This window comes from Elephantulus edwardii, unplaced genomic scaffold (assembly GCF_000299155.1).
Source record: "Elephantulus edwardii isolate Elephantulus edwardi_28Jun2011 unplaced genomic scaffold, EleEdw1.0 scaffold00007, whole genome shotgun sequence".
In the NCBI taxonomy this organism is placed as follows: domain Eukaryota; kingdom Metazoa; phylum Chordata; class Mammalia; order Macroscelidea; family Macroscelididae; genus Elephantulus; species Elephantulus edwardii.
The window spans coordinates 37,014,419-37,041,398 of record NW_006399757.1 but is presented as its reverse complement, the minus strand read 5'-3'; the positions used below and the strand labels follow the sequence as shown (position 1 = coordinate 37,041,398).

At 42.7% G+C, this 26,980-nt stretch overlaps 1 protein-coding gene across 1 annotated transcript in view; it reads left to right on the top strand.

Annotated features, from left to right (window-relative positions):
• Positions 1-26,349, top strand: part of MYOF (myoferlin) — a 189,817-nt gene extending 163,468 nt beyond the window's left edge. The window contains exons 44-54 of the mRNA XM_006880352.1: positions 5,231-5,401; positions 6,190-6,338; positions 7,874-8,013; positions 11,225-11,313; positions 11,398-11,493; positions 15,240-15,381; positions 17,431-17,530; positions 20,512-20,702; positions 24,080-24,189; positions 24,539-24,686; positions 26,311-26,349. Of these exons, the coding sequence (XP_006880414.1) occupies positions 5,231-5,401; positions 6,190-6,338; positions 7,874-8,013; positions 11,225-11,313; positions 11,398-11,493; positions 15,240-15,381; positions 17,431-17,530; positions 20,512-20,702; positions 24,080-24,189; positions 24,539-24,686; positions 26,311-26,349 (1,375 nt within the window). The remainder of the gene's footprint in view (positions 1-5,230; positions 5,402-6,189; positions 6,339-7,873; positions 8,014-11,224; positions 11,314-11,397; positions 11,494-15,239; positions 15,382-17,430; positions 17,531-20,511; positions 20,703-24,079; positions 24,190-24,538; positions 24,687-26,310) is intronic.
• The last annotated feature ends 631 nt before the right edge of the window (positions 26,350-26,980 follow it).

Here is a 26,980-nt window from a genome sequence, read left to right as displayed (position 1 = left end):
AGACAGACACGAGGCCTGGAAAATAAGAGGGTCAGAGAAGGATAGAAAGACCTGCAAGGAGATGAATTAGCACAGTGATCGGAACAACAGGCTTCAGCTGATTGTGCAAGGTCAGAACGGGTTCAGTCTCTTGTACTCTAGGTTTTTATGCGTTGAAACTCCTCAACTACCTCTAACAACAGGAGCTACGTTGAGCCCTTTGTACAAAACATCTACAACGCTAAGGTGCTAATTATCCTCACTCTACAGTTGAGGAAACTGAGGCACCGAAAGGGCAGGGGAAGGGTCAAAGCATATCCCAAAGTCAGGATTCAAATACAGCTCCTTTGCCTCCAGAGTCTGTGTGGCTTTATCACTGCTGCCTCCTTTTACAGGTGAGAGAACAGAGCTAATAAGTCACAGAGCCCAGATTTGAGTAGAATTTCCCCAACTCCAAGTCCATCCTTTTCCAGCACCTCTGGTAATGCTCCGTATTCATGGCAAAGCCATCACCTTCAGAAAAATACTCTGTGTACAAAACACTTGTGAAAACAGCAGTCATTTCCCAGAGCCTTGCCTACTGGGGGAACACTGTGTTCTCCTTTGCCTTGTGGCTTTTATTTTTCTTTCTGGAGTTAACCTCTTGCCCATCCTCTTTTTTGTACTCATGGTGTTGGTTGTGCCCTTATGCTTTCTTGCTCGCACGTGTGCACACACAGAGAGATCAACACAAAACGGCCCGCCCGGCAGGCTCCATGTCACACACGTGCACACAGACCTCACGCTCAGTCCTCTCGCCCCTACCCCTGTTGGGCGGGGGGCACTCATGTGCACTGTGCACTCGTGCACGTGTGTGCAGGAGACCCTGGGGCCGCACGCCCAGGCCAGAGTGTGGAAATAATCCCCTGGCACAGCAACTTGGTCGTTTCGTTTTCTTCCCCTGATCCAGCCCCGTGGTCTAGACAGGAAAAGGCACGCAGGGCAGGAAGGAGGACTCAGGGTCCGGGAGACAGGGAAGCAGAGACAGCCAGCTTTGAAGGGAAAAGGCAGACCTGTCTGAGTTGCTCGTCTTGGAGGAGCCAAGCGCGAGCTTAATTAAGTGGCAGGAAAAGCCTTGCTTGGAGCCACGCTGGAGGAAGCGATGCTGTCAAACTCTGCTGGGCCAATCCTGGTCTGGCGGGCGCGCAAGTTTCCCCCACCTGATGGGGAGGTGGAGCCAAGAAGACAGCAGCCCCTCAGATTGCTTTGGCCCAGGACCTCAGTAGTGAAGAGCCTCAGGGCTTCTGGGGCAAAAATTAGGACAGGAGGTGGCTTAATGGTAAGATGCTTGTGCTGCAATCCCAAAAGCGGGCGGTTTGAATCCACCAGCTGCTCTGTGGGCAAAGGATGGCCATTCTCCTCCTGTATAATTTTCTGCCTCTGAAAATCCACTAGAGCGTCAGCTATGGATCTGTTCCAACTTAACGACAAACAACAGCAAAGTCTGCTTAGGAGTGCTGGTGGCATAATGGGTTTTTGACAACTCCAGGGCAGTTAGTGGGAATATCTCCTTGCAGTGTTGCCTGCTGATCAAAAGGTTTGGCTATTGAACCCGTCTGTTTCTGTAAAGATTTACAGGCTTGGGAACCCTATGGGTCTGTTCTACTCTCCCCTATAGGGTCACTGTGAACCAGAATCCATTGAATGAAATTAAGTTTGGGTCTTTGTTTGATTCTGTTTTTTAACGGACCTGTTGGAGTTCCTTGGTGATAGATACAGGTTAAGGGCTGTGCTCCCAACAGAAAGATTGGAGGTTTGAGCCTACTCAAAGGCACCTTAGAGGAAAAACTTGGCAATCAATTTTCAAAACACCAGCCATTGAAAACTTTATTTTTATATACATGGTGTCATCATAAATTGGAATCAAGTTGACAGCAACTATTTTTGTTTCTTTGCTTGATGTCCTGTGATAGGCAATTATTCAGTATATTCCTAGCCCATTATGACATTCTCCAGATCACATTCAATGGAATACCAGAACCTCCAATAAGATATTCACTGGCATTCCAAGGAAAACAAGTAGTCATTAGTCAAACCTTTAAGACACCTGGATTAAAAATGGGCGAATAATTGCAGGGCTTCTCAGAACCTTTAGTTTGTTGAGAGCAACTCCAAAAGAAATGGATCCCAACCTTATTTGACCAAAGAACTCCTTTTGTCGAGGGACGTATATTACCCAACAATGAACTCCAGTGTTCAAAATGTGGTGTCGTGTGGAATCAGTGCTCTGTGTGTGTGATCTTCACTGAGAAATCAAACCTTGTTTCATGTGGCAGCTCCCTGCCTCCTTAAGCCTCTACCCTAGGAGAAGTAGCTGAGATTTATCTAGAAGACATTCTGGAATCACATTGACATACTTACTTCTCCTCAAATGGACTAACATTCCTGACTCTTTGGGCAGAAGCCTGCCCACACAGCAGTGAAAGGGAAGGGCAGGAGAAGACTCAGGGAAACAGCCGGGATGGGGAGGCCTCCTAGAGTTTTCTCCTCAACAGATTTTAACTAAGTTCTTGATACGGAATTGGCCCCTCTCTTTGAAAGTACATATGCAGAACAAGAACTCCACCCATCCTGAAACTTGTACATTAGAACATGAACTTCTTTTTTGTTGCTTTTAAAAAACCTTTTTTTACCACTGTTCTAAAGCAGATCTGACATGGGGAGTTGGGAGAAGAATAGGATAAGAGTGAATAGATAATGACCCTTACATTGGAACAGATGAAAAAAAGAGCTGTCTAAAATGAATCTAGAATCAGGCATTATGTGTACAACAGTAGCCCAGAATAAGAGCTATATCATTGCAAAGAGGACTGGAGTGAGGGGAGGCAGGTAATTGTGATATATCATTGCAAAGAGGACTGGGAGAGGGGAGAGGTAGATAATTGTGAAACAATGAATGAATATTTTTTTGAAAATGTGAACTGGAGGGGGAGGGAAATGTGAAAAGAATGAATGAAAATTTAACTTCTATGTAAATGTTCATTAAAATCAAAATTAAGATAAAATTTTATTTTAAAAAAACCCCACATTTTATTATGATTTGAGTGAGAGTTTGCAGCGCTAATTGGTTTTTCTGTGCAACAGTTTGCATACATTATGTTTCTTGGTATTAATTACAATCCTCACATTGCAACAGTCTCTTCCCACTTCCTCCCCATTTCCTGTTTGCTTTCCTCCTCTTTTCCTGCAGTCCTTTCCTGCTTCCTGAGCTTTGTCCTGGAACAGATGCTGCCCTTCTGATCTCGGGTGGCTGATTGTTCTAAGGAGTGCATTCCTTACTGGTGGTGCTATTCACCTTACAGGCATGTCTGCAAGTTGAGTCAGGGGGATGATTTCACTTCCAGGCTTGAAGGACTTGGCGTCATAGTCTTGCAGAATTCCACCAGTCTTTGTCAGATCAGGGAAGCTTAGGTTGATTTGTCTTATGATTTTGGATTTTTTTCTACATTTTCTCCCACTCCATCAGGGACCTTCTCTTGTGGTCACTTTTAAGAATAGTCAGCTTTAAGGCACTTTTAAGAATAGTGGTGGTTGGGCACGGAGACTAGAGTTCATTAAGTCCTTTAGACGGATAGTCTTTCATTTTCTTCACTCTCCTTTATTGCAGATGGGGAGAGGAGTCAATAGTTACACCTTAGAAAATAGCTACATCACATTTTTCACCTTGTTGTTGTGTGCCACTGAGTCGGAACTGACCCCCAGCTGACCCTCCAGCAGTTTTTTCAGAGGCAGTAAATCACATAGGATGAGATTGCCTATCCTTCTCCCACAGAGCAGCTGGTGTGTTCGAACCATTTGTCTTTGGGGTTGCAGCACAGCTCCTTGCCACTAGGTCATACGTCCCCCACCCCAAAAAATAAAACCCCACAGTTTTTTATTGTTTACCTTTTTCTCTTTAACCTCCTCTTTGCCATTGAGTTTGAACAGACTCACAGCTCACCCTCCAGTGGATTTTCAGAGGCAGATGATTGCCCATCTTTCTCTTATGGAGCAGCTGATAGATTTGAACTGTTTACCTTTGGTGCAGTTCCCTACTGACTAGTCCACTGGAGCTCCTTTTATCTCATAAGTGCTTGCATTTTAGGATGGATTATATAAATTGGAAAATCCTTAAACAACTAAAGCCATTGGCAGACTCTCGTAGGATAAGTTAATGGTGTGCCAGTCCGTAGTACAGTAGCCTTTGTTCAGGCAGAGGAGGGATAAATATTAGGAGTCCAGATGGAGGCTGTAAATCAGGGTGTTTGTACTTTACTAATCCCCCTGTGTGATAATAATAATTGATAACATAATTCATAATCATTTTCATTGTTATTAATGCCCTTATGCCAGATGCAGTCTGTACATTTCTCTGTTACTCAATGTCATAGCACTGATTCTAATTGATAGTGACCCTGTAGGACAGACTAAAACTACCCCGTAGGGGTTCCAAGACTGTGGAAGCAAACTGCGGCACTGGTCTTCCAGGGAGCAGCTAGTGGATTCAAACCCCCAACCTTCCAGTTAGGGGCTGAGGGCTTTAATTGTGCTATATCACCATGGCACTTACATTTCTCCACTTGACCCTTTTAACAGTGTGCATTCTTGTCACCATTTTGTAGATGAGAAAACTAAGGACAAATTAGTTAAAGTAATAAACAGGCCTACTGTCCCACAGCCAGTGGACAGAGGTGAGGTTTGAACTCAGCTATTTAAGGTCATTGCTCTTCTCCTGAGCACTGAGCACTCCAGCTCCTGCTCTTCTTCTTGTTCTTCTTTGGGTTTTTGTTTTGTTTTGTTTTTTGAGAGTGAACAAAGTGTGTTTTATTTTAGTTAGGGATTAATGAGTAATATGTTTTGTTTATTTAATACTGGTTTATTTACAAAGCGTGTATATATTGTTTTCCACAATGGGTCTTTACCATTTGCTGCACCCACCCCTCCCACCACCCATCAAATTGTGCGACCCTATGATTAACCACCACCTTCCCCCTGCCCATCCTTATCCCTCTGCTCCCCCTGCTCCCCTGTGGATGGATCCTCATACTTCCTGCTCTTCACTTAATCTTATTATTGAGATAATAGTCACAATTTATAAAGTGTTTCACTTACCTTGGTTATCCTGTTAGAGAATGCCTCACAATTGCCTGGAGTTCTTGGCACAGAAACTGGGTTTGGTGAGGTACCTGGATGGATCATAGAGGAGATTCTAACCTTTCATTTGTTTATTTAGAATGTACGAGCTGAATTGCTACTTACCTCAAGAAAAAGACCTGAAAATTTCTGTCTATGATTATGACACTTTTACCCGTGATGAAAAAGTGGGAGAGACGATCATTGATCTGGAAAATCGATTCCTCTCCCGGTTCGGGTCCCACTGTGGCATACCTGAGCAGTATTGTATGTAAGTTGCTTTAACCATAAAGAAGATATTGTGTTTCATTAGACACTAATTCCAGGGGAAGCTTTAACGCTTTACCTCAGTGTCTTTCTTCCTGACCTGCTTCTGCTTTCAGTTCGGCAAACCTTGTTTTTACTAGTAGGATTATCTCAGGAAGAATCAACCCTTTCAAACTGTCCAGCGCCAAGAGCATCATTCACATTATCTCTGAGCAGAATGGTGGGCCGTGGAATAATCAGTTCTGGGCACAGCGTAGGCATCAGCTCTGCCTGGATCAGCCTCTTCCCTCTGACTCTTTGATCCCTTGTCCCTCACCTTTTCTTTTCTTTCTTTCTTTTTTTTTTTTTTTTAATTTCTTGTCCTACTTGTAAGGAACTAAGGACTTGGAAAGCATAAGTCTCTCTTCCTTAACTCCCAATTGATCAATTTTGTGGTGCCCCTCCTCGCATAAGTGCTACGTGGTGTATTTTTATATCCTCTAATGATATATCACTTGCAATTTCTAGCTTATGAATTTGCCTCTTATGCCAGCAGTGATCCCAGTCAAATCCTTCATTTTTACTGAGGAGGAAATTACAGGCTGGAAATTTGATCAACTGATGAGGCCAAATAGACATGTAGCTTTTAGGGCTCAGAAATGGATTTCTAGGCAAAAGTGTATTGAACAGAATTCCCCCTGCCCCCTGATAATAAAGGGCTGATTGTAAATGTGGGAGTGAGGAGGGTGTGGTGGATGCAAGGACAGCTCGGGGAGCCATCAGTAACTCTGGGATGTGGGGTGTTATTCACAGTTCTGGTGTAAACACCTGGCGAGACCAGTTGAGACCAACACAGTTGCTTCAGAACGTAGCCCGATTCAAAGGCTTCCCACCGCCCATCCTTTCCGAAGATGGAAGTAGAATCAGATATGGAGGACGAGAATACAGCTTGGATGAATTTGGTGAGCTTCCTACTATGGATTCCAAACCAGTTCAAACTATAGTAACTCATTGATATCACTGGGTTTGTTTGGGGAAGGAAAATGGGCAGCCCTACATCCAATTATAGTTTATGGAACTCCACACACGTGACCACAGCTAACAAAAGCCACCTTATGGCAGAGCTCAGCTGCCTTGTCAAATGTCAAAGTGGATACATTTTCTTGTCTTTCTTATGTTTCCCTTGACCTTTTTGGGTCACAGCCACTTACTTAACCCTTGAACACAACATTCTAGTAATTAACTAATTTCTATGTAATGAATAATTAACTCAAAAATGCTCTTGTGAGAGTGCCAGGATTTTTCAGCCATGGTGATCTCACCATTTATTCCGACTCTAATCTTAGAAGGCTCCAAAATGTTGGGGGCTTGTTTGAAGAACGTGCCCGCTAACATGTGGCTCCCGTCAGAGCTTGAGCTCTTCCTCTTCCCAGGAACGAATTTCCATTATAACCAATCCTGATACTTAGACAGTGAGTTACACTGTGACATCACTCATTCATTCATTGCTAGAGTTGCAACCAACTCATAGCTGACCATCCAGTGGGTTTTCAGAGGCTGTAAATTAATTACAGAGGAGATTTCCCATCTTCCTCCTTCGGAGCAGCTGGTGAATTTGAACTGCCTACCTCTGAGTTAATGACTAAAGCATGTATATTGGGCTTTCCAACAGAGCATCTCTGGGGAGTCACACTTCTTACATGATGGGTAACTTCTGTCAGAACCTAGCCTTAGAACTTACACATCATTTTTTATTGGTTAATGTTTTCTCCAGAGTCAAAGAGATAGGTAGATAGCTTATAGCCTAAGGGGAGGAATGTCAGAGTATTTAGGGGGCTATGTTATTAACATGCCACAGTCATGCCAGCTGCTTCCAAGTTTCAATAACTTAACACAATAGGCATTTCTTCTCTACATAGTTAAAACAAGTATTTGAGTCCTCACTAGCCCTCACTACCCTTAGCAGTGCTTTCTGGACTTTAACCTTCCATCCTAGAGCTCTGCCACTCTTCAGCTCAGATGCCCCAGTTGTTGTTCTTTGTCTGCACGAAGGTGGCAAAAGAGAAAGGCACTTAGAGATGCTACCTGGCAGAGTTTGAGCCCTGAATGGAAATGACCCAGCCTTCCCATCCTCAATTCACAATCCCATCTAGCTCATCTTATTCATGTGGCCACGCCCAACTACAGGGAGGACTGGAAGCGGTTCACCTGGGAGCCTCCGAAGCAAATACAGGAGCTCTCCCTTACATGCGATGCTGTCTTGGTCTCTCAGTTGTTAGCATCCTATGAGTTGAGGGTGAGCTTGGCAGGGACAGGACCCTCAGTCAGAAACCTTTCTATCAACTCCTTTCTGAGTCATATGGTTTGCACGTTACTGCCGCTGGTAGTCCTTACAGAGTCTGAGACAAAGTACTGCAGGCCCCTTCCAGTGACCCGGCTGACCTGTCCCCAGATACCCACCTTGTGTCAATGCCATTCTACCTCATTTGCATTTCAGAAACCAACAAAGTTCTACACCGACACCTTGGGCCACCTGATGAGCGTCTTGCCCTTCACATCCTCAGGACTCAGGGACTGGTCCCTGAACACGTGGAGACAAGGACTTTGCACAGCACCTTCCAGCCCAACATCTCTCAGGTGAAGGGGCTTTCCACCTTTGAAGACCTGTCATGCAAACCCCAAATGCAATGGCAATAACCAATACAGAATTACCTCTCTTACTTTATGTGGGAACTTTCTGTTACACAAAATGGCTCAAATTAGCTTTAACACAAAGGAGAATTTGTGTACATTTGTTTAGGTCCAGACAGAGAACAAATGTGAATCAAAATATCTGAGTATTTTTCAGTGTGTTCTCTTGATAAGGCCACTGCTGCTTGTACCAGAGCATCAACAGTGCCTGAGTGCTTGTATGTTTGATGTAGCTCCACCTACCTTCAAATAAGATGGAAGGGTCTTTTAGCTTGGCCCAGCTGTCCTCCACCAGGTCACCCTGCAGAGTCTGGAAAAGTGATGGAGCTGTGTTCCGCTTGGGTGAGAAAGCTTCCTTAGAGATTAAAGAGCGAGAAAAGCAGGCACATAGTGCCCCCAGAGGAAGTTCTGGTGGCCCAGTGGATAAGGAGTTGCACTGCCAAGGTGGTTCAAATCCACTAGCTGCGCTGGGGTTGGGGGGGGGGGATACAGGAAATCTCTTCCTGTGCAATTTACAGCCTCTGAAAACCCACTGGAGGGTCATCTCTGAGTCTGTTCTGACTCTACCACAAATAACAAGTACACAAGGGGCTGTGTGCTGTGACTGTGTGCATAGTGATGGGGGAGGGTCAGAGCTTAGAAGATGGGGAATAGGTTCCTGAGGACCTGGTGAGACACTGCAAATGACTAAATAACCAATGTTGATGTTGTTATGTGCCGTCAAGTCAACTATAACTTACAGTGACCCTATGCATAATAGCTCTTAATCCTGCTCTATCATGAACTAATCTCACTATCTCTGACACACCTACCCTCATTACCCCAGTTATTGGATCAATCCATCTCATCTGGGGTCTTTCTCTCCTGTGCTATCCCTCAATCCTTCCAAGTATGATATCCTTCTCCAAAGACTGGTCTCTCCTGGATACATGCCCAAAGTATGTGAGACGGAGTCTTAAAATCCTTGCCTCAAGGAGAAGTTTGGTTTCACCCTCTCTAGGACAGATCTGTTAGTTCTCTTAGCAGCCCATGGTATGATGTGGACAGTTGTTATCCTGAAGATTCTCAGGCTATGCCTTCAGAGATTCACATCCAGTAGGTCTAGGGTAGGGCCAGGAACCAGACTTTTTTAACAAGAACCTTGAATGGTTCTGATTCAAGTGGCTAGGAGATCATACTTTAAGAAATATTCATATAATAGATGTAAATGTTTATATCTTAAAAACTAATAAATCTCCCAAAAAGCGCTGCCACATGTAGCCTGAGTTTACCTGATTTATTTTGTCACTTGCTTTTACACTCTTGTATATTTTAATTTTCTTTTTTTCATTCATCCAGACAGCTCATTCCTTCTTCTCTCTCCCCTCCCACACCTCAGTTGAATAAAGAGTCTCAAGAAACTAGAAATAGAAGGAATTCTCCCAAGGAGTCCACTAATTCCCCATCATAGCAGTGGACACAGACTGTGGTTGAGTCTGAGCAGACGCTGGACCCCTGTGGTCTCTCAGCAGGCTTGATGTATTGGAGAACCTTGAACCCTACAGATTAGTTGGAAGAGAGTCAGGATCCCAGTAAACTATACCTTTTTTCAGGCACTCCAGTTAATTCATTTTGATCACAATGCATTACAAAGCCAGTCTTGTGGTTTCCTTGGCAACCTTCTTGAAGACATGTCTGTTTTTGTCATAAAGACAGAGTTTACATATCATCCAAAAACAGTTTGGGGAATGTAAATTGGCTTGTATGGTTGATAGAACATTCCTCATCTGTCAGAAAGAACATTCCAGTCAGACGGATTGACCTGGTCTAGAGGAGTCAAAGAGCTGAGTAGGGGCGCACCATGATGGCCTGCACATGTTAGGCTTGCATTTGGTGGCCTCATGAATTGATATCACGCAGTATAATAATCCTCAGTCACCTGTAGCCTCCTCCTGTACCAGACCATACAGAATTTTAGTCATGTTTCTTAACAGTTTCAGCCAGGGGATAATACCTGATAGAGTTGTAAATTGCTTAAATGTAACATTTCTTAGATTACACTTGTTTTTGTCAAATCTTTCTATGTTGAATTTTAACAATAATTGCTACTTCTTCCTCAAAACAGTTATTAATGTGAAATTCCAATGCATTGCTGTCAAGTCAAAACGAATTCATAACTGACCCTCCGGTGGGTTTCAGAGATTGTAAATTGCCTGCGAGGAGAGTGTCCATCTTTCTCCCATGTGGTTGCTGTGGATTCAAACCACCAGAGAGGTGCAGTCTCTGGTTAGCAGCACAACTCCTTAGAGACCAGGTCACCAGAGCTCCCTAGTTATTGATAGAGGTTCACAAACAGTAATTGCCACAAGCAGAACATCTGAGAAGTCAATGGTTATGAGAACACTGGCAGCAGCAAAGCCACAGTGTGTGCTTTGTGTGTGACTCAAAGCACCGTTGCAGTAGAGGAATAATGACAGCTTTGACCAGATGCATTAGAAGGTTAAAAAAGTAAGCTAATGGAGTTTTAGTCTTGTGTCTTGATACATATAAGGTGGGCTTATGAAAAATATTTTGGTAAAAATCAACTATAAGAATGTTTTTATGAAAACCAACAAATTTCCACTAGAGTCAATGGCAGAGGACATGACCTTCTGGGAGCTGCGATGCTCTTATCATTGCTTGAGTTCCCTCCTGTGCAGCTCTTTTGAAAGTACTGGGTTGTAAGATTTTATTTTGAAACATTATATAACATTTTTTGTTGTTTTGCTTCTTGTGTCTTGAGGTAAGTGGAAAATCTCTTGGGTGGCTGTGTGTATGTGTATATGTGTGTGTGACTGACACAAAATGGAAATGTCCAGCAGACAGTGGAGTAAGAGGATACATGCTAGAGCTTTTGTTAGGGCTGAGGAGCCTTTCATTTTATTAACTATGGAATATTCCAGCTAGGATGCAGCCATCAGTGATATCTGGGTGAGAGTGTGGAATGGGTGGGCTAATGAACATTACAGATACATGATTAATCTTGGCTTGCTATTTTTCTTCATTTGATTGTCTTCCATGTGGACTCAATATTAGCCAGTCAAAAAAAAATAATCACCTAAGGAAAAAAATTTTAAGAAAATTAATCTCTGTTACCCACAATATGGCTTCAGTTCCCTTTTTATTTTTAATAATTTAGGGAAGACTTCAGATGTGGGTCGATGTTTTCCCCAAGAGTCTGGGGCCACCAGGACCTCCTTTCAACATTACACCTCGAAAAGCCAAGAAGTAAGTGTCATTTTGAGACTCTGCAGTGTCATGCTAGGCTGGGTGCTAGAGAAAGGAAGGATCTTCAAAATGTGTTCCTTTCAGATACTACCTGCGTGTGATCATCTGGAACACCAAAGACGTCATCTTGGATGAGAAAAGCATCACAGGAGAGGAAATGAGTGACATCTACGTCAAAGGGTAAGGCTTGTGTGCAAGAGCCTTTGACAAACATGGGTAATGAAACAGACTATCCCATTCTGTATTCATTTCCTAGGGCTGATGTGACAAAGTATCATAAACAGGTGGCTTAGAACAATTTATTGTCTCACGGCTCTGCAGACTACAAGTCCAAGATCAAGGTGTCCACAGGGTCATGTTCTCCCTAAAGGTTCTTGGAGAATATCTTCCCTTGCCTCACCCTCGCTTCTGGTGGTTGCTGGTAGTCTTTGGCATTCTTGGGTTGCAGATCTGTCACTCCACTCCCTGCTGCTGTCTTCATCTGGCCACCTTCCCTCTTTGTCTCTGTTTTTCTTTTCTTCTTTTATACACCAATCATTTTGGATTAGAGCCTACCCTACCCTGGTAAGGCCTCGTGTTTATTGATAACATCTTCAAAGACTCTATTTCCAAACACAGTAACTCAGACATGTAGAGTGAGGACTGCAACATAATATTTTGCAGAGGAGGGATAACTCAACTTGTGAAACCTTCATGCTGTTGCTGTTGTGTATCATCAAGTTGGAACTGACCCATAGCTGACCCTCCAGCAGGTCTTCAGAGGCAGTTAATCGCACAGGAGACTGCTCACCCTTCTTCCACAGAGCAGCTGGTGGATTCGAACCACATGCCTTCAGGATTGCAGTGCAGCTTCTTGCCACTAGGCCACCAGTGCTCCCTAAAACCTTCATTTAAAAAAAAAATTTCATTTTCAGTATCAAAGGCACCCGTGATAAGATTCTTGGTCATGTGAAGCTATTTGAGCTTCTGAGGACAATCTACCCATGTCCTGACCTGTTAAATTGAGATAATGATACTACAAATGTCCCAAAACTATTCTAAATATTCTATTATTCAAAGCAGTTAGGACAGCGCCTGGCACTTAGTAAACACCATCTGAGTATTTACTGTGTTGGCTGAGATTGCTATTCTACAGAGACTGGCTGAGTTTGGTTCTTTGATAAATAAAAAGTAAGAGGTAAGACTTGTTGAAAAACTGACATTCTCAAAAAGTAAGAACAACAAAGTTTCCCTCATGATCCCAAGTGGCCGTCAATCAAAACTTTTGTTAAAGACATAATTGCTATCATTTAGGTTCACTGTAAACAGGGACATTTCATCAAGTTCTTCATTACCCCTTCTCATTTCAGGATCTTATTACCATTCCCCAAGGAAAACTAATCCCAGCTAATTATAGATATGCAAATTTATTTGACTGTCATAAGCTTTTTTTTTAAATCAGAGAACAAATGCCAGTAAATATTGGACTATAAAATTACCACTGATAGAAGAAAACTATGCACAATTTAAAGTACCAAGTAATATTTGGAATTAAAATATAAATACTATATGTCATAAAAAGGATAATGCATAATTGACATCTTGGTACTACACACATAAAGATATATAGATACAGATACACACACATATACTTACAGTGTCAGATTTTCACAAATGTGTAACTGACCTGCATATACATGTATAATGCACACAGTGTGCCTAGGCTGCATGATTTGCAACTACCATATGATGTACATATTATTTACATAAAATACAGTACCTGTTTTGGATTGACACAATGAGCACAATACTAGATTCAAACATACCATTGCTCCTGAAGATGGTGCAGAACTGGTCGGTGTTTTGTTTTATTATGTGTAGGGTCTAGTTAACAATATAGGGAGCTCTAGTGGCCTAATGGGAAGAAACTGCTGCAATCCCAAGGGAACATGACATGGGTCAATCCACTAGCTGCTCTGCAAGAGAAGGATATTCTCTTCCTGTGTCATTTACTGCCTCTGAACCCACTGGAGGGTCAGCTATGGGTCAGTTCCAAACAACAACAGCTAACAAGGGAGCTCTGGTGGCTTAGTGGCAAGAAATTGTGCTACCAACACAAAGGTATGCAATTGGAATCCACCAGCTGCATTGTGGGACAAAGATAGGCAACCTCCTTCCGTGCAAGTACTGCCTCTGAAAACCCACTGGAGAGTCAGCTGAGTCTGCTCTGACTCGATGGTACACAACAACAGTTAACAACATGAGTCTAGCTAAAAACAACAACAAAGGGTTTATTTGTCTTAAAATTAAAATGTGGATGTTATTTCCATGGCACCAGAGAGGCAGATCTGTGGGTAGGAGGGTTGGGGAGGAAAATGATGACACTCTGGAGATGGGTTAGGACGTAAAGCCACTGAAGTCATAGCCAAGAGACTGCAGACGGTAGTGAATTAGTGTAAATAAATATGTAATTGTCAAAAGAGGTCTTAACCATGTTAGCCAACCAGTCAACAGACTAATCAAAAATAAAACTACTGGGCTTTTTAATGTACCCTAGAGCTGGTTCTGACTGTCCACAGTCCTATAGGGCAGGCAGAACTACCCCATAGGTTTGATTAATATTAACACCATTACTAATTACAGGACCTCATTTTAGTAAATAACTTTGTCGTCTCAATGATCCATTGATGCAGACAGCAACAGAGCTGGGCTTCGGAGTCACACTGCCCTGGGGATAATGACTTAATTCTGGCAGTAACTAACAGTGTTGACCTTGTGTAAATTACACATCCTCTCTGAACCTGTCTCCTCATCTATAAATTGGAAATTGACAAACAGTGTTGGGAAGAATGAAATAGTGCATGTTAAGTACCTGGTTGATATCAGAAGATTATCGGCATGAGTTAGGAATTCCACTTCTAAACCATGATCTCTTATTCTACTCTCATATTAATAATGTGAAGGGGTCATGCTATCACGGTCCTCATTTTATAGTAGAAGAGATGAGACTCAGAGTCTAAAGCAAGCCAAGCCTGTGTCCTGCAAAAGGTCTCTAACTGTGAAGCCCTGACATAAAAATTTTTAAAAGCTCCCCAGTTGGGTCTAACATATAATCAGGGTTAAGAAGCATTCATATTCATTCTGCCATTTTGCCAGTGCAAAAATCAAATATACCTTTGTTCCAAACCAGGAATCTTCCCTGTAGTGGGCAGCTATGACAACAACTTCCTCCCAAGCATATTCATTCATATTTTCCTTCAAGTGGTATTTCTTTTAGCATTTACTCTGTGCCAGACATAAATAAAAGGAAATTTTTTTTATATTAGCATCTTAACTTGTAAGTTGTTTACTAAAATGAACTTGCATACATTTGTATATGAAAACACCATCTTCCTTGCTAGTCTCATTAATACGATTACAATAAATTTAAGAATAGTGAAGAAAAAAAACCCCAAACCTTGAAAAGAAGCCGTAAGATTACTTGATTCGTGCCTTTCTTGTTTGTTTAACAAAAATGTGGAGGAGGAAATGCTAAAATTTTGACTGAACGAACGTGTATTCATTGAACCTATTTGGGGTGATGACAGACATTAGTGAGTTAGAGTTATGAAGACTACCATCATGGCCAGCAAACTCAGCGGACCCAAAATAGAAGTGAAATTGTTGATATTTTCCAGAAAATGTCATCTTATCCCTGCTAACTGGAGTCTAAAGGATTTCCTGCCTTGGTTTTAAAGGAATTCTATTTTATTTGGCTAAAACCTGTGTTGGATGCAGCCGAGTGCCTCCCCTTCATAAATCACCTCAGCTCTGGAGATAACTGGAACCTGCCCAAGAAAAGGGCATTAATATTCTCCCGCCCTTCCCTCCCCTAATCACTGTGCAATTTTGCGGCTAGATTACTTGTCAATCACACGAACCTAAGTCTGTTTGCTTCTGCTTTTCAGCTGGATTCCTGGCAATGAAGAAAACAAACAGAAAACAGATGTCCATTACAGGTCCTTGGATGGTGAAGGGAATTTTAACTGGAGATTTGTCTTCCCATTTGACTACCTCCCAGCTGAACAACTCTGCATTGTTGCTAAAAAAGTGAGTTTTAAGATGTGTTGGTTAGAAGTGGATAGTGTGGGTCTTGCACAACTTAGAAACTTAGTGTTTCAGAACCTCAGAGGTTATATATAGGCTGCAGCCCTGTCTCTATGCACGTTGGGAACCTGAGACCTGGATAGATGTAGGTACTTGCCCAAGGTCACACAGCTATGACAGGTATCTGTGCAATTAGGAAAGCCATTTTCTTGGGAGCAGAGCAAAGGACCTGGTAATAGGTAGAGGAGGCTTGAATCTATACAAGTGTACTTTCTATGTAATGAGGAAAACAAGTTTTCCCCATGAATAGTCAGAAGTGTTTGACTATTCAAACAAACCAAAAAGTAGGTGAACTTTCTTCTACCTTCCATGTTTCACCTCAGCCTCTCATCCACCTTCTGCAGAAGTACTTTCTTCTGGACTCAAGGTCCTTGTGGTCCCAATTGGGAAAACTCGCTGGTTCAAAACTCAAACTGGCTTATACCAAAAAGGGACTTATTAATTCATGTTACCTTTATAAACAACAACAAACAAAACCAACAGGGCTTTAGGAATGCCTAGGTCTCAACAACAAACAAAACCAACAGGGCTTTAGGAATGCCTAGGTCTCAGGTTGAAATGATGTCTTGAGAAATTTGTCTCTGCTTCCTATGTGGCTTCTTTTCCACATGGAGGCAAGATGGCTGCCAGCAGCCCCACTCAATTCTCAGCACGCCTGCATTCTCAGCAACCTTAGCAGAACAAGGAGCATGAATCCTCATGGCCCCAACTGGAGATCTGGAATTGGGCCTCAGTGTCTCTTCCTGTTTAGGACCTCATGCCCTTCCCTGACTCATCAGTTGTTGCCCAAGGATACAGTGCTCTGATTGGGCCAGGCTTGACATTATGGGTGGAATCAGCTCCTCCCAAATAGTACAGAGAAACAACAGACCTCAAAGAGAATCCTTTTCATCCAAAAGGAGCTGAAGCCTCAGCAGATGATAATAACATGTGTCTTCCTTGGCCTCCTGCCTTCCTCCCCCATCTCATTCATTCCTACCCTCTCAAATACTCTACAAACCTTTTGTTGCCCTCCTGGTCACCTTCCCTAGCGTGAACACACACACCACCACCACCAGCCCCCGCCCCAGGACAGTCAGGTCAGGCCAGATAGCAGCAGAAAGGATTTCCCAGTCCCTCCAAATCTAGATTTTCTCAGAGGAATGTTCAGAAAGTATTAAAAAGTTTTAAAATTAAAAATAATAAACAATCCAATGATTTTCCATTTCGGGGATTCTTTCTTCTGGGTTCAGAAGAAGTTAGGTGCAACTGGGTTATAGAAGTATTATTATTTTTACCTAATATTGTCTAGACACAGGCAGAGACTAGAAGTCAGAACTTGAGGGCTCTTTTTTTTCCCTTCAGTTAACCTTTACTATGAAGGATCAAGGGGTTTTAGTTGACCACAAGCACATAGAAGTCAGACCTTTTTATAAAGTTGAAAGTGCCAGGATATTTTAAGCCTGCATCAGTAAGAGAGAGAAATGTAGACCCTAGTCTTCCTGTCCCCTACTCCACCCCATGTAAAATGTGAATATTCTTAGAGGATTTCTAAGGCCCCTTCCAGTCAGACATTTGTAGGATGTGTGAACTCACGCAGTGGTGACGCCCCAGCAGATAATGTTGTGGGCGGGCATAGAACAACCTGGCTTTGGAAAGATAATCTAATCAGGCCCTGGTGGTCTTCAGCAGGGCAGATTTAGTTATTTTCAGCCTCAATGTGGCAGCAGGAATTCACACTGATAGGAGCATGGCAGGAAGCCTTCTGTTTGGGAATTGCCTGGGACATCCTTTTTGTCACCCAGCTGGTGGCCCTGAGATTTCCTGGGGAGCCCACTTGCTCTCCATGCCTGTGGGTTGGAGGCTGAGGACAATGAGAGGGGGGTGTCCAAATGATGCAAAGGAGAGCAAAGGTCACATGCCTTGATGCTGGGGTTTCAAAGGACTGAAGGTAAGGCTTTCGGAGTGTCCTCATTGATTGGTTCCATTTGGTTTGTCTCTTTCTCTTTCTAGGAGCATTTTTGGAGTATCGACCAAACTGAGTTCCGGGTACCTCCCAGACTGATCATTCAGATATGGGATAATGACAAGTTTTCTCTGGATGACTACTTGGGTAGGCCTTACACTGGATTATTTTCTCTAAGAAATTATATTTACAATCACTAAAACCAATTAACACTTGTTACTAAGTACTGTTGAGTCAGAACCGACCCATAGCTGACCCTCCAGAGAGTCTTCAGAGGCAGTAAATCACATGGGAGGAGACGGCCCATCTTTCTCCTGAGAGTAGGTGGTGGATTCGAACCATGTGCCTTTGGGTTGGCAGCACAACTACTTACAACTAAGCCATCAGAGCTCAATTAAAACTTAGACTCAATTATTTGAGTCTCCAGTGTTTATTGGGAAATTTGAGAGGGACACAGCTACTACCTGGACAGCCTGGCGGTGTGACCCACCTATCATCTGTCTCAAGTCCTCTGGGAAGTGGGCACAGAGAACGTCACCCTCTCCACTGACCCTGACCACTCCCAGTGATTCCTATAGAAGTTCTTACAAGGTCTCCCGTTACTCTGTGAAGACCCAAATTCTGCTTCACAAAGGTCATCCACCCCACATCCCTTCCAAGCCACCCACCTCAGCACATTAGAATATGCTCTCAGAATTCCCAGGGCCCCTTCGACCCCAGTCTCTCACTCTACCCCATGGTTAATGGCACTTGCCCCTGCTAAGTGGCTCCCGTGCCATGGGGCTCATCCTTTCTCCACCCTTCTGGTCTTGGGATTGTCTCATTGCCCAACTCGATCTCTCCTTTTCTCTCTTTCCACACGGGCCTGCCCTACAGGTCTTCAGCTCTTTCCCAGGCTCCCTCTGTGACTTATTCACTCCCACCTCACTGGAAGATGAAACTTCCGCTTCCCCCTCTCAGGGTCTAACTCCTGAACCAGAGTGTGGAGCCTGACCTCTCATGGTACCTGATATCAAATCATTAGAAACAATTATGGTGATTATTCCCATTTGCCAACTAGAACCTTTCACCTCTGAGTTGACTGACACTTCAGATTTACCAGACTGCAATCAAACTCAGCCTGTCTTCCCTGCCTGACCTTGTCCCTTCTCCCCTCACAAATTTCTTTACTGTGTGAGGCCCTCTTATTTCTCCAACCACCCACGATTAACATTCAACGTCCCCTTCGGGTTCTTCCTCTCTCTTTTCCCAAATTCAGTCACCAGCTCAGGGCCTGACATGTCATCTGCTTGATCACTCACATTTCTTTTCTTTGTATTTTCTATTTCTTTCACCTCATTTTCTCATAGCTGTAAGTGAAGTCCCTGACTTCTTGATTTACTTCCCTGCTTCAGTATTTGCTTCCAATGGTTCTTTTCTGGCAGATGAAATATGCCCAGTGGCCACTGGCTTCTCTCATTCACCCTTTGATGTCTTACAGTGTCTAATGCAGTGGCTCTGACTTGGCTGGTGTGCAATAAAAACTAGATTCGCCTCTGCCTCTTGAATGCAGGGATGCTACCTTCTTCTTCTGAGCATATGAGCAGTAAAATGTATACCCCAAGCCCCAGATGAGTAGAGAATTCATATTTTTTAAGCAGTAAACTTCAAAGAATTTCCATTTAAAAGAAACTCTCTGATAACAAATAAGGAGAATGACTGTATTTCAAAAATGATTAGTGAGCATGGCTTTGTAACTGTCCCTGAAAAGACAAAGTGAATAAAATCATCCAAAGGCTCAAGGGAGCCTGGGTAATTCAGAATGATGGATCCAGTTGAAAGATGAAAGACACTTTCTGAGCCTGACAACCTAAAGGGAATTTGTCCAAAACTTTGTAATTGCACTTTATTGCCACTATCATATCAGCCTTAGACCTGATCCTACATTATAAATATCTTTTTTTAATTGTGATTTTAGTGAAAGGTTATAGAAAAGTTGGACTTTCATTCATGCCTTTTTGTACACTTTGCTCACTACTCCACCTCAGTTCACTTAAAAAAAAACATATTCATTGTTGCACAATTTTCTCCCTCTGCCCACCCCAGTGTTCTTTGCATAGCACCTCTTATTCTAGACTGATGTCATATAAATACTGCCTAATTATCTATTCCTTTTAAACAGTTCTTTCATCTATTCCAATGTAGTATTCATTATCTATCCCTTCTTTCCCTATTTTTTTCTCCAACCCCCTATTTCAGTACTATTTTATAACAGTGGTGTTATGCAGTATTTGTCCTTATATGACTGTGATATTTCACTCATCATAATGTCCTCCAAGGTCACCCATGTTGTGTAATGTTTTATGAGTTGCTTGCTTTTTGGTACTGCATAGTATTCCATTGTGTGAATATACCATAATTTTTCTATCCATTTGTTTGTTGATGGGCGCTTGGGTTGCTTCTATCTCTTTGCTATTGTGAATAAAGCAGCAGAAATAGCATCTTTTTTAGGAAGGGCTCAAATGAGGTCCTATAACCAAAAAACAGTCCTGGTGAAAGAAAGTGATACTAACAAGTTTATGCTTCATATCATGGAAGGCAAAATGTGTACCTGCAGGTACCTGATGTGGGCTTTCTAGTTTCTGGTGAGAATCTCCTGTTCAGTTAGGTATGTCTCTTTCCAAGCTCCTCTTGTGTGATTACACGAGGAGACATTTGAATATGAATGTCCCACAGAGCTTCCCATGTTCTAAGAACCAGTTGTCTTTACCCAAAGCCAAATGACATCTGTTCAAGGCAGCTCTGAACAAAAATGAGCAAATTTCAAATCCAAGGGCCCTATACTCAGTGGAAACTTTGTTGATAGATGCTTAGTTACTTTGAGCTTACAGAACAATTCTGTTTATGCTCATGTCTTTGAGAAAAAGTCCATGCACTTCTCTGTCAGAGACTGAGCAGTGGACGAGTCTTTCCCTTGCCATTTTCCATCTTATCTGGAGAGAACTTAAAACATCTACCAGGGTCCCATTCTCTAACTCACCATCACCTGCTCAAAATCACTGTCCTCTGACAAAAACGTTCTGTTTGCTTATGAAGGATGACAGATCCATTTGAAGCGTGTTTAAGTTTAATGTTGCTTCCTTGGCTAGGCTTCCTGGAACTTGATTTGCATCGCACAATCATGCCTGCAAAATCATCAGAGAAATGCCATCTGGATATGATTCCTGACCTCAAAGCAATGGACCCCTTTAAATCTAAGACTGCCTCACTCTTTGAACAGAAGTCCATGAGAGGGTGGTGGCCCTGTTACACGGAGAAAGATGGCTCCCGGGTGATGGCCGTGAGTATTTATTTCTTGGTGGTTGTGAGGAGCTCTTGAGTAGAGAACCACTCATAGAGACCCTGTGGACAACAGACCTGAACCCCGTCCTGTCCTGTGCCCACCTCACTTATTTCCTTTCTCATTTGGGTTTTACTATTTATCAATAGATTTCTCTAGGTAAATGATTAAATTTGTGGGACTTAGTTGCAGGAATGGATTGTACTTGTGGTAGAAGCTGTATGTGTTTCATATGTTTAGGATTCAAGAAAGATGAGAGGGTTGCAACAGTCACAAAACTAAGTGGTTTTATTACGTGGTTTTATTTCTTTAGGGCCTTTCCTGGCCAAGGGGGGTTGATCTATGCTGAGCTTCCGATCAACACACTACAGAAAAAGAAATTCAAATAGAAGTGTTCTCATATTTAAAAAAAAAAACAACGATGGAGGAAGGGGAAGTTTGGCCCATGAGTGCTGACAAGTATATAACAAGAAGGAAGTAATTTACAAGCAGTTTTCATTGACTCCGGCTGTATTTTAACATAGATGCAATAGTATGAGTTTCCACATCATGCCACACGAGACTACCTAATTAATTATGCATGACTATTATGCTAGCATTTTGATCACTAATTGTGAGCTAGGTTAACATTCTAAGTACCTTCCGTGCCTAATCTCCTTTTTAAAAGCAACTTTGGAGGTTTCTTACATACAGTAAAATGAACCCATTTAAAGTGAATATTTCAATGAATTTTAAACAATGAGATTAATAGATTTACAAGAAATCAAGCCATCACATCCAAAAGTTTCCTTGTGTTCTTACAATTCCTTTCTCCCTTCACTTCTCTCGTGCAACCACCTCTCTGCCTTCTTTCACTATAAATTTATATTTTTGTTTTCATGTGTAACTATAGCAGAAACACCACATGTGGGTCACTTAACAAACAGAAACGTATTTTATCAATTTTGGAGGCTAGAAGTTTGAATGCAGATTCCAGCTCTAGATGAAAACTCTCACTCTGCTACCTTTGAAGGAAGGTCTTTGTCTTTTCTGAGCTGCTTCTCCTGGACAACCTTCATGTGGCTTCCTCACTCTCTTCCCTATCTCTGCTTCCTTCTTGCTTTTTTTACCTCTTTCATATCGCCAACAAGATTGATTCAAAGTACATTTTGCCCTAACTCTGCATCATTAATGATAACCTATTGAGTGGGATTATAATTTTCTGCATATTGCAATTTAAAAAAAAAACACACCGAAATTCTGCCATCATGATTCCAACCCTCCATCAAGTTTCTGAGGCTGTAAATCTTTAGAGGGGGAGACGCCTATTTTTCACCCATGGAGTGGCTGAGGGATTTGAACCACTGATCTTTCACCTAGCGGGCCAACATGTGATGCACTACACCACTACAACTTCATGGTTAGAATTTACAGTATATATTTGGGGTTCATAATTGAAGTCATAACATTGCACCCTTTGGACCTAAACAATTCATATTTTTGTCTCATGCAAAATATATTTACTCCATCACATTATCACAGAAGTCTTAAGTCAACTCCAGGTCTAAAAATCTCATTTTTTCTGAAGCATCTAAATAAAATATGGGTGGGGCTTTAGACATATTCCATGTTGGGTCAAAATTCTTCATCATCTGTCAACCTGTAAAATCTAGAAAACAAGTTATCTTTTCTAAAGTGCAAACAGAACAGGCAGGTACAAGGTTGACATTTCCATAACAAGGAGGAGAATTTGGAGGGAAAACAGGGGTAGCAGGCACCAGGAAAACCTAAAACTCAGTAGAACAAATTGCCTTAGCTCTCCAGGCTTGAAAAAGACCCTTTGTTCTCTGAGACCACCTGGCAATGCCTTCTTCTCCCCAACAGATACTGGCTGTGGTCCACACCCTCTGCACTTCAGCTCTGCCTTCCAGGACCACTGAGAAGGGAACTCTTCTCCCTTGGCTTTGTGCATCCCCTTCTCCTGGTCCATCTCAGGAACAATCCCACTCCTTTGACCACGGCAGGTCCCATTCTTTTGTCCCTTGGACATGGTACCTCCAGCCCCTCAGCTTTGAGCAGGGACCCCATCTCCTGGCACACATTACCAGCAGCTGTACATTTTAGTCTGATTTGGTAATCCATTCCCACATGAGATTACAACCACAGACATAGAGATTAGGATTTAACAACACATTCCAATCCATAAACGTTAGCGTACATATAATCCTAGTTAATTCCGCTGAGACACCCTGTCCTCCCATGAAGTGGGCATTATCTCTATTATATAAACAATTTGCCAATGTTACAATCCCAGTTTTGTCCAACTCCTAAGCTAGTGACTTCTTGGCTTTCCTTGACCCCAGGAAGACCATCACAGCCTTAGTTAAGTCTAGCTATAAAAGTGGGTAACATTCTAGACCTCACTCTGCCTTAATATTCTCGTCTGCACATAAAGATATTAAGACAAAGTTCATGGGCTGTCATGAGCATTATATAAGATTATCCATATAAAAGTCTTAGAAGAATGCCCAGTACACACTCAGAGCCTATCAGTAGGGAAGCAGCATTCATTCATTCACTTCCACTACTGTACCGGAAGTCTCTACTCAATGCCAGGATCAGCACTCATTGTGTAGCATGAAGAGACGTAGCTCTATTCCCCCAGATCTGACAGCTGACAGTTAATTCTCAGTGTTAGGTTCTGTGGCCTCATAATGACCTGCATACAATCGAATGGTCCAGTGCCCAGTGTGGTACCAGCCTCACAATGATCGCTACATTCGAACCCATTGTTTCAGCCACCACGCCAGTCACCATGCCAGTCCATCTCTTTAAGGCTCCTCCTCTTTCCCACTGACCTTCCACTTTGCCAAGCCTTATGTCCTTCCCTCGGAACTAGTCTCATGTAATAAAATGTCCAAAATGTGAAAGAAAGCCTTGCTAGCTTCCCTTCTAAGGCTTCAGGCTGTATTTGCTTCCAAGACAGAGTTGTTCGTGCCTCTGGCAGGCCATGGTAATTCTCAACAAATGCTAAATGTTGGTATTAAGCAATACTCATGTCCGTCTAGGTCCAGGTAAAGTTACAAACAAAGCTGCGTGAGCAGGCCAGAGGACGGATGTGAGAGAGGCAGCGTGGCAGGGCTACAGGGAGGAACCGACAGATGAAAAGCCACGGGCGGAAAGGAGGGCAGGGCAATTTGTCCTCTCGGTTTCCCGCAGCGTAGGCCCAGCAACACATGGAAGAGGAAATGTGGTGAAATCTCTGGAGGGAAATTGAAGGCAATCTAAGGATTGTTTTACAAGAATAAAAACTATGGCTCGGGAATACTCCTTGGGTTGAAATGAAAATATTTGTGAAACGTGATGTCATCTGTTTAACCTGTTCTGCTTTACTGAAGGGGAAAGTGGAGATGACGCTGGAAATCCTCAACGAGAAGGAGGCCGACGAGAGGCCAGCCGGGAAGGGACGGGATGAACCCAACATGAACCCCAAGCTAGACCCACCAAAGTGAGAGGCCTTCTTTGTTCTCACCCTTGTCTGATCCGCCAAACACCTGCAGTCTGAGACCTCCTCCCACCCCAAACTGGCTTAGAGGAATGGATTAGCCATTGTCCTTTTAAGGGTGGAGGAGGGAGGCAAAGAGGCTTGACTTCCTTTGAACCATCTTCCTTTCCCATGAAACCAAACAGCAGTGTGTCTTTGGGATTTTGGGAAGCACCTTTCTCGGCCAATGATGGAAAACAGTAACTCCTCTTGGCCTCATGGATATTACTGTTCTTTAAACTGTGTTTTGCTCTGAGATAAAAGGTGCGTCCCTCTTGAGTTGGGAAGGTCATGCCATTTCTTTGCCTCACAGTCGGCCAGAAACCTCCTTCCTGTGGTTCACCAACCCGTGCAAGACCATGAGGTTCATCGTGTGGCGGCGGTTTAAGTGGGTCATCATCGGCCTGCTCATCCTGCTGGTGCTCCTGCTCTTCGTAGCTGTGCTCCTCTACTCCTTGCCGGTGAGCCCCTCAGCCTTGCACCTTCACCTTCTTGCGCCATGGTGTTGGGTTCTCTATCTTGGCATCTGCCTGTATTGCCATCCAGAAGTGTCACACACATGGCAGTTGAGGGGCTGCAACTGCTCAGTACTGGGAACATTAAAAACAGCACATCCAGCATTGGGAACACATCCTTAGTGCTTCACACGTTACAGACAGACTTTGTGGTCTGCAAAGAACTTTGATTTCATGGATTCTGGGAGACATAACTCAGACTTTTATCTGAGTATGCAGGCCCGTAGCATGCCTGTCTCTCTTGTCTTCATTACTTCTTGTTCCAAACCATTCTGCATCCCAACTCCATATCCTACCATTCATTCAAGGCATCGCAAGTCCGGGCTCATTTGTGAGTCTATACAAACCACATATTCCGCTCAAAATAATTGTTGCTCCTGGAAAACACACATTGATCTTTCTCACCAGGATGCCTTGCCAATACTATTCTTTTGCTCATGTTTTATCTATCAAAATTCCTTAAAATCCAAGTTGCACACCACCTCCTCCTCAGATTTCCCTGAATCATTCCCAATCTAAATGGGAGTACCTGGTGTTGTGGTATCTTAATCCCTCCATGCAGGGAATGTATCGAGCATTTACCACAGGAGCTAGGGCTACAGTGGGGTCACGAGGTGGTGCAAATGATTAATGTGATCATCTGCAAACATAAAGATCTGAGGATTTGGGTCTGCTCAGAGGCACCTCAGAAGAAAGACTTGCAGATCTGCTGAAAAATATCACTCGTGGAAAATTCTATGGAACACGGTTCCACTTGGACACCCATGGGATCTCCATAGGTCAGAACAGACTTGATGGCAAAGAAGGACCCCAGTTCAGAGAGGATGAAAGTATGATTTCTGCCCATATGTCATCCACAGTCCAGGAACAAAGAGACATAGCAATGAGAAAACCATGATGATAGAGAGTTGTTATGGTTACAGGTAAAAATCTGTTACAGAAATGTGGTCTTGGTGGCCCATTCTGAGGAAGGTTTCACCAAGGAAAAGACACATAAGCTCAGTTTGCCAATGGGAGAAGGGATTAACCAGGCAGAGAAACCATGATGAGTTGCCCTGAAGTCCACATCAGGCACCCAGAAACTTACTTCAGTTCATGGTAATAATATACGGATTATTTCAGATTTAGGAGGATAGCCATACAGTCACAACAGTGGGTGTGTGATGTCTCGGTTCTTTCCCATTATAATGCTTTTTAAAAAAAATATGCATACACATTTACTACTTTATAGTTATAGACAGTCTGCTTTATCTTGGCCACTTAAAAAATATTTCTCATAGTGTCTGTTTTTTCATGAGTTTGATTATGTTGATTTAAACTAGTAGTTTCTCAACTAAGTTAATTTTGACCACCACCACCCTCCTAGGGGAAATTTGGGAATGTCTGGAGATTCCTGTAATTGTCACATTCAGCATCTATGGGTAGAGACCAGGGATGTTGCCTAACTTAACATCCTGCAGTGCGCAGGGTGGCCCTACAACAGAGAAGCAAAATGTCCACAGTATCAAGGTTGAAAAACACTAATGGAAATATTCATGTTCATCATTGATTCTGTTCGTTTCCTTTTCAGAACTACTTGTCAATGAAGATTGTGAGACCAAATGCGTAATAAAAGCACAACGTCTTTTCAAGAGTCAGCCAGCCACAAGGGAACCATGCTTTCATTCATGGACCAAAATCAAGTGTGATGTTGTATGTGTCAGAGGCTACAGACACATCGCACAATGCACTGCTCCACCAGGGCCTGTCAGTTCCCAAAGAGCCCAAATCTTGGGCATCCAGGCTGAGGAGCAAATTCTCAAGAAGAATATATATATTCTGAAGTTTTAGACATAAGTCTTTCAGAACGTTTTCCACAGTGGCTGGTTCCATTTTTAAATCAACTTTTTTATATTTTTAGTTCTATTATAATTCAGGTTTTTTTAAATCACAGACATGAAATGGAAAACTTCAGCATCTTGACTTTATACACTCCTTATTTGTAATCAAGAAAAGTAAAAAGGAATATGCTTTATAAAAACAGAACGTGAAATTAATTCTTATTTATGCCTGTAACCACTGTTATGATATTTTATATTATAAACTTCATGAGACTGTATTTAACCTCTGGAGAGAACCCAAATAAAAATGTTCTCCTTTTATGCATGACTGTTGTGGTTGTGAAATAGTTGGAAAAGAGGCTGTTTCTAGTTCCTTCAGTCTCAGTGGACAGGATATCGTAGCACGCCATGATGTAGCAT